At 46.3% G+C, this 12070-nt stretch overlaps 1 protein-coding gene across 1 annotated transcript in view; it reads right to left on the reverse strand.

The window, feature by feature from the left end:
* Positions 1-12070, reverse strand: part of cracr2b (calcium release activated channel regulator 2B) — a 150452-nt gene that overhangs the window by 67437 nt on the left and 70945 nt on the right. Inside the window, exons 5-6 of the mRNA XM_067993713.1 lie at positions 8744-8855; positions 5889-6060 (exon numbers count right to left, since the gene is read on the reverse strand). Coding sequence (XP_067849814.1) covers positions 5889-6060; positions 8744-8855 — 284 coding nt within the window. The remainder of the gene's footprint in view (positions 1-5888; positions 6061-8743; positions 8856-12070) is intronic.

Genomic DNA, 12070 nt, shown 5'->3' on the forward strand with positions numbered 1-12070 from the left:
ACCTTGCCTGCACTTACTCATCGCCCCAGTTCCCATTCGAACACTACCACGCAACCCAATCCTCATACAATCTCATGGCGATGTCTCACACGCACCCTCCCATGTATCTCCCTCATGGTCACCCCCACCCACACAATGCATGCAGTGTCACTATGCAACCATTACTCAATCATGCCTCTCTGTGTTTTGCCTTGATAGGAGAAGAGATGCCAGAATGCATCCCGGGAGAGGGCAAGGACCGGAGTGGGCCCGCCACACCAGGTGGTCTTAACAGACACGGAGCAGCAGGCATTGGAAATAAGCCGGACGCTGGAGTGCCTGTCCATGGTGGATGCCGAGACTGGGAGTGCACAAGCGGCTGGTGACAGAAATCTAATACTCAGCACTCATAATAGCGAATGATCTTAACATCATTTGGCATCTGCAGCACCTCAACATCTGTCCACATATTGCTTTCTGTTCTCTTGCAGAGCCATCTGCGAGCGCCGTGACTGTGGAGGGCGATTCCTCAGAGGACCTGCCGGCCTCTGAGGGTGCATCGTCACATCTGAGCCAGCCATCCACCAGCGCAGATACACACACCTCGGTGGGTCCCTGTCCTCAGTTAGTTGGGCTTGCACATGGTGAGTCACCACGCACATGTGAGCACAAGCAGACCCTGGTGGCAGGGGCAGCCGTGGAGAGTCCGCGTCAGTGGGAGCACTCTTCTCCCAGCTCTGCTCAGCTGGACACAGATGCTGAACCCTGCAGGCCAGCCATGAAAAGGAGAGTCATCGCGAGCCAGCAGCACATTGCCGAGGTACCGGAACAGTTGCCACGCGCAAGGAGTCCAAATCCTGGATGAGTGGAATACTGTCACAGGGACGTGAAGGCATCTCTGAGATAGTGTCGCGGGTAGGTGCAGGAATGTCTGCGATGGAGGAAAGGCTAGCCTCCATCGAGCTTCAAGCACGGCTCAACAATCAGTCCATTCAGGTCCTGACAATGGCCATTCAGATTCAGGGTGAGCAACATTCTGCCGCCTTAAACCGGCTGACAGATACATTACAACTGGCCTTCCAAGGCTTCACTCAAGTCCTCCAAACTGTCGTCCAGCAGGGTGGAAGGAGTGATGTGGGCCTGGGCCAGGAGCAGGATGATGGTGAAAGGGGACATGGAAGTGGGGACACCACTCAAAGCGCTCCCACGTCTCACCCGTTGCCCCCTCTCAACCAGTACCCGCAATGCTGCCTCCTCTCCAGGTGGCCGAGTCTGCCCCTGCACAGGTGCAGGTGGAGCAGTCTTTGGAGGGGCCCTCATGGGCACCAAAACCCAAAGAGCGTCCAAGCAAAGCATCTCATCAGTCTGGGCGTGGACAAGAGCAACCTGCCACTACCTCTGCTGAAGCCACAGGGGTAGCACCACGTAGGGGTTCCCGTAAACGTAAGGCGAAGGTTTTGTGAGCACAAAGGGGATGCACAAGGATGTACGACAGAATGTCATGTTTTTGATTTACTTTCGTTTGTTTTGCAAAGCACATTAAAATTTGTTATCACCACTACTGCCACATCTTTGCAAATGTTGTCTGGTTTGTGCAATAATTCCCTTTCCTGAAGATCACCATGAAGACCCACACCTGATGCCACCCATTGTGTCACTGCAGAGTGGGTGTAGGTGTTTATGCAGGGCTCTTTTGTGCAGACGGCTGAAAGACGTCGGCGATGTCCCCAGTGACACCCTGGAAGGATCCGGAGAAGTTGTTGAGGGCAGTGGTGACTTTGAGAGTGACAGGTAAGAAGATGGTGCTCGGGCCAGCCGGGAGCAGCTCGGCATGAAGGAGGCTGCAGATGTCCACGACTACATGTCGAGTGACTCTGAGCCTCCGTGTGCACTGCTGCTCAGAGAGGTCCAGGAAGCTGAGCCTCGGTCTATGGAACCTGTGGCGAGGGTAGTGCCCTCTGCGACGCATCTCTCTCTGCGGTTGCCCTCCCTCCTGCTGTGCAGGTGGATGTGTCACAGCACTCTGTTGTGGAGCTGCAACAAACAGAAAAAATTACAGCATGGAGCAGCCCAGGGGGAAGGCTGCTCCCAGTTTAATGATGCCTCACTCCAGGTATCAATATATGGGGTGAGGAGGAGGGGGAGGACAGAGACCGTCCCCCCGGCGGGCGGGAGGAAGCGGCCTGCCTCTGCCACCACGAAGGCCTGGTTTGAGGTGGCAGAGGAGGTCACCAGCACCACCAACATATCGCCCACCTGCATACAGTGCAGGAGGCGCTCCAATGACCTCAGTAGGTCAGCCGAAGTGAGTACACTTACTCTTTCCCCTACACTCCATCTGCCACATCACCGCCCCCACCCCACATCTCCTTCTGCACTGCCAACACTACTCTGTCGCATCATCCCTCATACCCACTCAAACCTCATCCTCATCTTACCTGCACTTACTCACCTCGCCAGTACTCATCCCACCACTACCACTCAACCCAATCCTCATACAATCTCATGGCTCTATCTCATACTCACCCTCTCGTGCATCTCTTTCACAGTCAGCCTCACTCAACCTGCCACTACCTGTGCTGCAGCCACAGGGCATGCATCACAAATGTGCAGTAGGCAGCGTAAGGCAAACGTGTCGTGAGCATGAAGGGGATGCACAAGGGTGTTTGAGGGTTTGTCATGGTTGTTACTTATATTGAATTTCTGACCAACTCACATCACGTATTATATTGTCACCACTACTGCCATGTCTTCGCGAATCTTGTCTGGTCTGTGCAATAATGCCCTCTCCTGAGGATCACTATGAAGACCCACAATGGATGCCACCCATTGTGTCACTGCAGAGTGGGTGTAGGTGTATTTGCAGGGCTCTTTTGTGCAGACGGCTGAGAGACGTCGGCGATGTCCCCGGTAGCACCCTGCAAGGATGCGGAGTAGAAGTTGTTGAGGGCAGTGGTGACTTTGACAGCGACAGGTAAGAAGATGGTGCTCGGGCCAGCCGGGAGCAGCTCGGCATGAAGGAGGCTGCAGGTGTCCACGACTACATGTCGAATGACTCTGAGCCTCCGTGTGCACTGCTTCTCAGAGAGGTCCAGGAAGCTGAGCCTCGGTCTGTGGACCCTGTGGCGAGGGTAGTGCCCTCTGCGACACATCTCTCTCTGCGGTAGCCCTCCCTCCTGCTGTACAGGTGGATGTGTCACAGCACTCTGTTGTGGAGCTCCACGTGTCAGAGGTGGACGGCGTGGATGGCGAGGCTGGTGATGCTGTTCGCCCTCCGAGGAGGTCATGACTGCAGCTACGGCGGCCCCCATCCGGAAGATGTACTTTTGAGGGGGTCCGCAAGGTAGGTACATGTCTCTGGACCCCGGGGTAAGTGTGCAAGTTGGTGACTCTGATTGTCAGGAGGAGGGTGGTGGAGGCCAAACTTTGTCCCAAGTGACAGAGTGGCCTCCTGCAGTGAGTGAGGGTCTCCCCCCCCCCCCCACCTGTCAAATGGACCTTTGCAGCAGCCACAGGCTGACAGATGCAACAGGTCCATTTGAACTGCGAGTGTTTCCCTCAGTATGGGAAACAGTCCCAGTTTGCTCTAAAATCCCACCCCTCCTCACATAATCCCTTAATCAGGTCAGTTAATGACCTGAACAGGCAAAATAAATAGCTTCAAGTGGCATCCCGCTGGCTTTAATTGCCTGCGGGATTCCCACCAGCGGGGGCTGCGCGCGCACGCCGGCGCGTCAGTGGGGAACCCGGAAGTGTGCGGGTTGGAGTCGGGCTCCCGACCAACTCCGGAATTCTCCGATTTTCGGAGCCGCCCCGCCAGGAACGCACCCGATAGCGGGTGCTAAAATGACGCCCTTAGTGTTAGGGGGAGGGTGGTGGAGGCCAATCTTTGTCCAAAGTGACAGAGTGGCCTCCTGCAATGAGGGAGGGTCTCCCCCCACCACCTGTCAAATGGACCTTTGCAGCTCCCACTGGCTGGTGGCTGCAACACCTCTGTTTCAACTGGGAGTGTTTCCCCCAGTACGGGAAACACGCTCAGTTTGGATGAAAATCCCACCCCTCCTAAAATATCCTCCCAATCAGGTCTGCTAACGACCTGAAGTATCAAAATAATTGGTTTAATTGGGATCCCGCCAGCTTTAATTGCCAGTGGGAGTTCCGCATGCGGGGGCTACGCGCGCATCTAAGCGCGTCATTGGGGAACCTGGAAGTGGGCGGGTTGGAGCCAGGCTCCGGACCCGTCCCGGGAATCCCCAATTTTCGGAACCCCCCCCCCCCCCCCCCCGCCATGTACGCACCCACTCAGCCACCCTAAAATTGACCCCTTGGTGTCTGACATAAGCTTTCCTTTCTAGAAGTAAATGGAATTAGGGGTTACGGGGAGCAGGCAGGAAATTGGACATGAATTTAGATTTGAGGTTAGGATCAGATCAGCCATGATCTTATTGAATGGCGGAGCAGGCTCGAGGGGCCGATTGGCCTACTCCTGCTCCTATTTCTTATGTTCTTATGTTCCTTTTCTGCCTTATCTACCCTGTATGCTCCTTGATATCCTGGGGGCTCTAGATTTGGAGTCCCACCCTTTTTCTTTGTGGGAACATGTTTACTCTGCACCCCTTGAATCTTCCCCTTGAATCCCTCCCACTGCTCTGATATTGATTTGCCTTGAAGTAGCTGTTTCCAGTCCACTTTTGCTAAATCACTTCTTAGCGTAGTAAACTTGGCCTTTCCCCAATTGAGAATGTTAACTCTTGTTCTATCTTTGTCCTGTTCCATAACTATGCTAGAACCAACTTAATTATGATCATTACCACCAAACTGCTCTCCCACTTATACTCCTTCCACCTGCCCAACTTCATTTCCTAAAACTTAATCCAGAATTGCCCCTTCTCTTGTTGGGCTTGCTACATACTGGCTAAAAAAATTCTCCTGAATGCAATTTAAGAATTCTGCGCCCTCTATATCCTTCACATTGTTTGTGTCCCAGTTAGTATTAGGGTAGTTGAAATCCCCTACTATTACTGCCCTAATATTTTTGTACTTCTCAGAAATTTGCCTACATATTTGCTCTTCTATCTCCCTCTGACTGTTTGGGTGTCTATAGTACACTCCCAGTAGTGTGACTGCCCCTTTTTTGTTCCTTAGCTCAACCCATATGGCCGCATTTGATGATCCTTCTAACATATCATCCATCCTCACAGCTGTAATTGTTTCTTTAACCAAAATTGCCAACCCCTTCCTTTTTTATCCCCATCTCTATCTCGTCTGAAAACCCTGTAACCAGGAACATTGAGCTGCTATTCCTGCCCCTGTTTAAGCTATGTTTCTGTAATAGCTAAGATATCATACTGCCACATGCCTATCTGTGCCCTCAACTCATCTGTCTTATTCACTATACTCCTTGCATTGAGGTATATACCATTAAGCACTGCCAAACACCCTTGCTGTTTATTTTCTAACCTTTGTTTCCTCTGCCTTCCTAAGTCACGTACTAATTTTCTGCCTTCTAACTCCAGTTCTGATTCTGTCCCATCTGAATCTACACTCAGGTTCCCATCCTCCTGCCAAGCTAGTTTAAACCCTCCCCAACAGCACTAGCAAACCTCCCCACAAGGATATTCGTCCCAGCCCTGTTGAGGTGCAACCCATGGCTTGTACAGGTCCCACCTTCCCCAGAACCGGTCCCAATGCCCCAGGAACCTAAAGCTCTCCCTCCTACACCATCTCTCCAGCCACGCATTCATCTGCTCTATCCTCCTATTTCTATATTCACTAGCGCCTGGCACTGGGAGTAATCCGGAGATTACTACCTTTGAGGTAGTCCCCTGACTCTACATGCTCTGACCTTAGTCATGAGTCTACCTTATCGAAGGCCTTTTGAAAATCCAAATATATTGTAAGGTACTTACTCCTCAAAGATCCGTGAAGCACCGAGGTGCTGCATCATGAAACAAAATAGCTTCTCTTCCTCATCATCTACGATATCCAGATCGTCAGACCAGCCGGATTCAAATGTTTCCTCGTGCTTGGAGCTTTCTAGCCTCTCCGTTGCTGGCAATACCTCAATGCCTATGAATTGCCCTGGAATTTCAAGAGACAATCTTACAAGCTACTCACCAATGGATCAAAAAAAAAAAGCCAAGGCCCTCCAACTCCTACTGCTCAGATTTAAACAAGTGGTGGAATTGCATATATTGGAACAGGTATACTAAAGAGAAAGAGCAAGGACCAAGTTAAGAGTATAGAGGTAGGAGAGCAGCCTTGGCAGTGCTCCGAGGTGATGTGCTAAAATGCTAAGGTACACATTCCACACGAAGCTTCAATCTCAACCATTGTCAGAGGCACTCAGCGAAGTCTAGGTGCTTCTACCGCAGGAATTCATGGAGAAAATAAAATAAATAAATGAGAAGGCAGTCACCTCTAGCCACTCTCCTACATCTCCGAGAAGGCGATTGGAGAGAAATCATGGTAGGAACCCCTCAGACTAAGTTGCCTGCCGCACCTGTTGAAGCATGGCCTTGTCACAGAGAAATCAAGGAGAGAAGGGCGGGAACATTTTAAGATTACTAAGATTCTTAAGATTGGGGGGGAGAGGGAGGGAAATTCTGTACACCTGTAAAAAGAGCTTGTATTTTGTCACTTTCTAGTAAAATTCAGAAGCATGTAACTGGTAGCAAGTAGTAAAAGTAGACAACGATCTTAGAAAATTGAATAACTTGAGTTGCCCTGATAGGTCTTACTGATGAAGCGGCCAGTTTGAACCCCATTCTGAAATCATTGTTCCAGCCCTGTTTCTCTCAATGTACTAGTTTTTTTTCCCCCATAACTAGCAGCTATGCAAAACATATGACATTCTTCCAAGATGTTTTTGTTTAAAAAGTTACCTTTTCCAAAATCGATTTTCTGTCAAAAATTTTTTTTTTAAAACAGACATGTAGAATTTTATCTGCACATTTCCAAAAATTTTAATTTTCAAAATGAATCATATTGTTGGAAAGACAATAGTACACCATGTATAAATAAGCAATCTGCATGATAACTTCAACCTTTATAGACAATTACAGCACAATTGCTACCTTGAAGTCTCATCAGTAGATGCCTAGCAACAAGAGTTGGCGATCTAGGCCAATGGTTTTATTATTCAACCTTCACCATTACTGTAGCATGGGCCCTCCAGCACAAATGGTAGATTATTGTTGGCGCAAGTCAGATTAAACATATTACCCTCTGTTTGGGCAGCCACAGTATATAAAATGAACAGCTTTCAGCAAGGAACAAGTCAGGTAGTGAGGCTGTAATTGCTGAAAGCTACACCATGTAAGCCTGCAGAAGTAATAAGTCCATCAGTAATTTTTAATTATACCACTAGTTATATTTAATCATTGAGTAGTTGTTGTCTTGACAGCAGCCTAATCTTTTCTACTAATTAGCTACACTAGGTTTTTCATCAAACTTTCAGCAGAGCATTGTGGGAGACCAGCACAAAACCAAACCTTGGTAAATTCGTTCCCTAATGATCCGAATGCGTCATGGGCTTCTTTACTTGTTTCGCCTTATGTTTTATTTCCTCTCCATGACATGAGATGAAATGATTACAGCCGACAACAGCCCACTCCAACTTCTGCAGAGGGCTAATGAAAGTTGAACGCGCACACTAATTTCACGACTAATTAGCGTCGAATCCATTCTGAGTGGCATTGGGGGGATAAAAGGAAATCAGGATTAATTCAGAGCTGCCGGTGTTGCCAATGGTTTCCATCAACAGTGAGGCCACCTTTACGCAACATGCTCTTTTCAAAATATGCCTGCAATTTCGACACAGGACCTTTAATTATAACCGTGTGGGAGTTGAAAGGATACTTCCAATTAGAAGAAGAATTGATATGTAACTAAGCAGTTCTGCCCATACTACCTTTGTTTTCACTTGGACTGGAGAGTGGGCCTGCCCTTTGTACAGAAGAGACAAAAAGGTACAGATGGCTGCTATTCTATTCATCTAATTCTGTTTTTTTAAATTTAATGAATTTCATTATAATAATTTATTATAGTAATACGAATGTTGGAGTATGTAACTACTCCTGCATGTGTCCCAGTATTATATAGATTTTATTACTCATCCCACATTTTCAGTGTAGGCCTGCATTTCAAATATTAAGAAAATGTTGAACTCCTGAGCTCTCTGGAGGAGGCCTTTTAAAAATTTAGGGTGAAATAGAAGCATAGACAATTACAGCACAGAAGAAGTCCATCGTGTGCATTGGCTCTTCGCTAAAGCAATCTAAAACTAATCCCACTTCCCTGATCACTCTTCATAGTCTTGTAACTTTATCTGCTTCAAATATTTACCCAATTTTCCCTTAAAGGAACGAGTGGCATCTATCTCAGCCACTCTCGGTGGCAAAGAATTCCATGTAATGAAATTTCTTCTAACCTCTCTCCTCATCCTCTTAAGTGATCATGTTAAATCAATGACCCTTTGTCATTGACTCCTGCAAAGTGTGGCCAGAAGCTAGCAGTGTGTTTTATAGTGATTGGGTTTATTAACCCTTTTTATTTAGGAATTGTAAACAATTTTACAACACCAAGTTATAGTCCAGCAATTTTATTTTAAATTCACAAGCTTTCGGAGGCTACCTCCTTCGTCAGGTGAACGATAGGGACCTAGAATCCAGTCTTTCCATCTCTGAATATCTTGAAGAAAAGTCATGGCTAGTTTCAATCATAATAGCATCTTCACAATTTATACAGGGTTTCTGGTACATACCAAGACCCATGCTGAATTCTACTGGTGTTAAATAGCCATTGTTATCCTGGTCCAGGCTGTCAAAGACAGCTTCCAATTGCTCTGGGGTCAGGGGTATCTCATTCTGCAGTCTCTGTAACAAAGCAAATAACAGTCCCACGGTGAGGGTTAGAAATAATAAAGTTGTCCAGCACTTCACAAATCAACAGTAGGAGAATCAACCACATTGAAATGAGTTACAATACAGGACAAGGACCCTTAAAAGCATTCCTGAACCTGGGAGAAAAGGACTATCCACTTTCATAGCTTACAAATGGATTTGGTTACTCCAACTAATCCGAAAAAAGGTACGACAGGCTGAATTATGCAATAGTGCTCCCCTATTTCAAAATTTTTAATTTTTAAAATGTATCCAGAAAAGAATGTGTAATTTATATTCAAAACTCTGCTTCCTGTACCCTATCCCGCACCAATCTTGTTCATCCATACAAATGCCCTCACTGACCTACAGTGGCACCTAGACCTCCAGTGCTTCAAATTTAAAATGGTCATCTCCCCATAGCCTTGCCCCTTCCTCATCTCTGTAACCTCCTCCAGCGAAACAAGCCCTCAAACCCTTTGTTTCTCTGGCCTCATGTGCATCCCCTTCACTCCACTATTGGCAGCCGTGCCTTCAGCAATCGAGGTCCCATGTCCTGGAATTCCCTTCCTAACCACTCAGCCTCGCCATCTCCCTCTCCTTCTTTAAAACCCTTCTCTTTGACCAAGCTTTAGATCACCCCACCCTCCCATATCTTCTTTGGCTTTGTGCCCATTTTTTCCCTTGTGCCTCTGTGAAGTGCATTGCTGCATTTTTCTACATTAAAAGTGCTAAGTAAAAGCAAGTCATTATCACAGCCAATGAATAGTCCGCAAGAACAATAGTAAGGAAAAATGATTCGAATTATTGAACTATTGGAAAGAAAAAATGGTGACTGGGAGTTATATGAAAGACTTATACTGTCAAGGTTCAGATAACCCAGAAAACTATTGGAGATGTACTGCTTACTTTTAGTGAGTCCTCTGAATCCCTGAAGTGCACGCAGAACGACAACACACTTACGACCATTATACTTTTTAAAAAATAACTACAAGCTTAACATTAACCGGCAGTAGAAATGTGATGTGCATATTTCCACACACTGATGTGCCTCAACTCGACAAGTACAAAAACTCAAGATATATCTTCCTTGCAACCTCCCCCCCCTCCAACCCCAACCTTCTCTCTCAAAGAGGTGACTCTCGCTGTAGGTACTGAAGACCTCTTCTCCCTCACACAATTGTCCACTTTATATATGCAAGCTAGGCAATGAGCATTGCCAGACCTTCCAACCACAAGGGCATCACAGCTGGGTCCAATCCTGTCCTCAACGGCCATACTTGGACACATCCAGTGGAACGCACTCCCACTGCCAGCCCAACTGAGTTCAGCTAACTTAGCACAGGCCAAGGAATCAAACTTGCTACCTTCGTATCCCATATGGTCCAGTGGCATATCATGCAATGGATTTAGCATTGAGCAGTCTCAATGTTAAGCGGACTAGGTCTCAGACCAGCCACGATCTCACCGAATGGCAGAACAGGCTCAAGGGTTAAATGGCCTACTCCTGTTCCTATGTGCTGGCTTCTGTTGCATCAACAGCTGTAAAATCACACAAAACCTAACCAAGGATTTGAGTCAGTCACACAGCAGAACAGAGTCATGATGAAAGATTAAAAAAGGATTATTGGTAGCGAGCCAGAAACATCAGTTTAATTTTGACGTTGTGACTTTTCTTTACCACTAGATGTCAATGCCATGCTGTGACAGTGTAATCTGCACCAGCAACATCATGAGGCAGAATTGGGTGAAAGAGCAGAACATTTTATGGAATCAGATGTGTGTCAGTTTGGCACTTTTGCCTTTGGGTCAAAAGGTTACGGGTCCAAGCCCACAACGCAGTATACATTGAGGCGCACACTCCAGTGCGGTGCTGAGGGAGTGCTGCACCGTTGGGAGTGCTGTACCTCAGACGAGATGTTAAATCAAGATCCTCATCTCTTGCTCCAGTAGACTTTAAAGATCCCTTGGCATTATTCAGGAACAGTAGGGAGGTCTCCCAGTATCCTGGCCAACAACGCTCCCTCAAGCAGAAACGTGGAAAAACAGAAAAACTGGTCATTCATTTCACAGCTGCTTGGGGAAGTTGCTGCACAGAATGGCTGCCACATTTCTCCACTCAATAGTATTGCACTGAAAAAAAATATTGAATTAATTTTGTAAATCACTTTTGAGATATTTTGACATGAAAATAGCACATCTAGTGCACATTTCTGCCTGTCACACTTCATCAAATTTCTCTGTCACACATTAAAAAAAATTAAAGAAACAAAGATGAAGACTGTTCTGTGTGGCATACAGAGAAACTCTTCACTGCAAGAGATTACTGGAGTCAGAATATCTGCAGCCTCTCGACTTCACCAATCACACTTAAAATAAAGACAAAAACAAATCCAGGCTTCTGACCTGAAGTTTGGATAGCAATTAAACTCTGAATGACCCTCACCCAATATTGATTAACATAATTTAGACTCTGTGCCTTAAAATTTCACAGCTTTCCCTTAGCAGCATAATAATGCCTTGTGCATTACAAAACATAATACTCCTGTCTTCCTAGCACAGCCTATCTTCTGACTTACGTGAGCGAGGTTGTACAATATACCAAAACCTGAACCTCTGTTTGGTATAATTCCTTTAAAGCACACACACATATATACAAGTACACAGTGCAAGCTCACACTCTGAATAAACACAGCCTCAGTCACTTAACTCAGCAGTTTGAGATTACATCTGAATTGATCACTATTTTCTGACCTCAGTCTGATATATTCAGGCCCAGATTGAAAGCTTATTGGTAAAGAGTTTTCTTTTCTAAGTCAACTTTCAAAATAATCAACAACATTCTCACTGACGAGATCTGTAACCAAACACACTTAAAACAAGAAAGCTTCCTCCATTTTCTGTACAGCACAACAGCAGGAAGGAAAAGATCCTGAAAAGAACAAATCGAGTAATCTATCCATTAGATTAATGTCCGTTCTTCAGGAGAACATCAATAAATTGGCTGCTAAGGAACATGGACTACAATAGAAAAGACCATATAAGGGTCCTAAATTAACTACAATATACAAGCCATAACTTTTATAAAATAGGAATAATTGATGACTGGCAATGAGTTACAGTGCAATTATTAAACTCTCAGTTGTCAGACAGTAAGATTTAATTACTGTCTTAAAGAATTAGCAGTGCTTTTCTACATTTTTTATAAT

This window comes from Heptranchias perlo, chromosome 12 (genome assembly GCF_035084215.1).
Source record: "Heptranchias perlo isolate sHepPer1 chromosome 12, sHepPer1.hap1, whole genome shotgun sequence".
Classification (NCBI taxonomy): Eukaryota; Metazoa; Chordata; class Chondrichthyes; order Hexanchiformes; family Hexanchidae; genus Heptranchias; species Heptranchias perlo.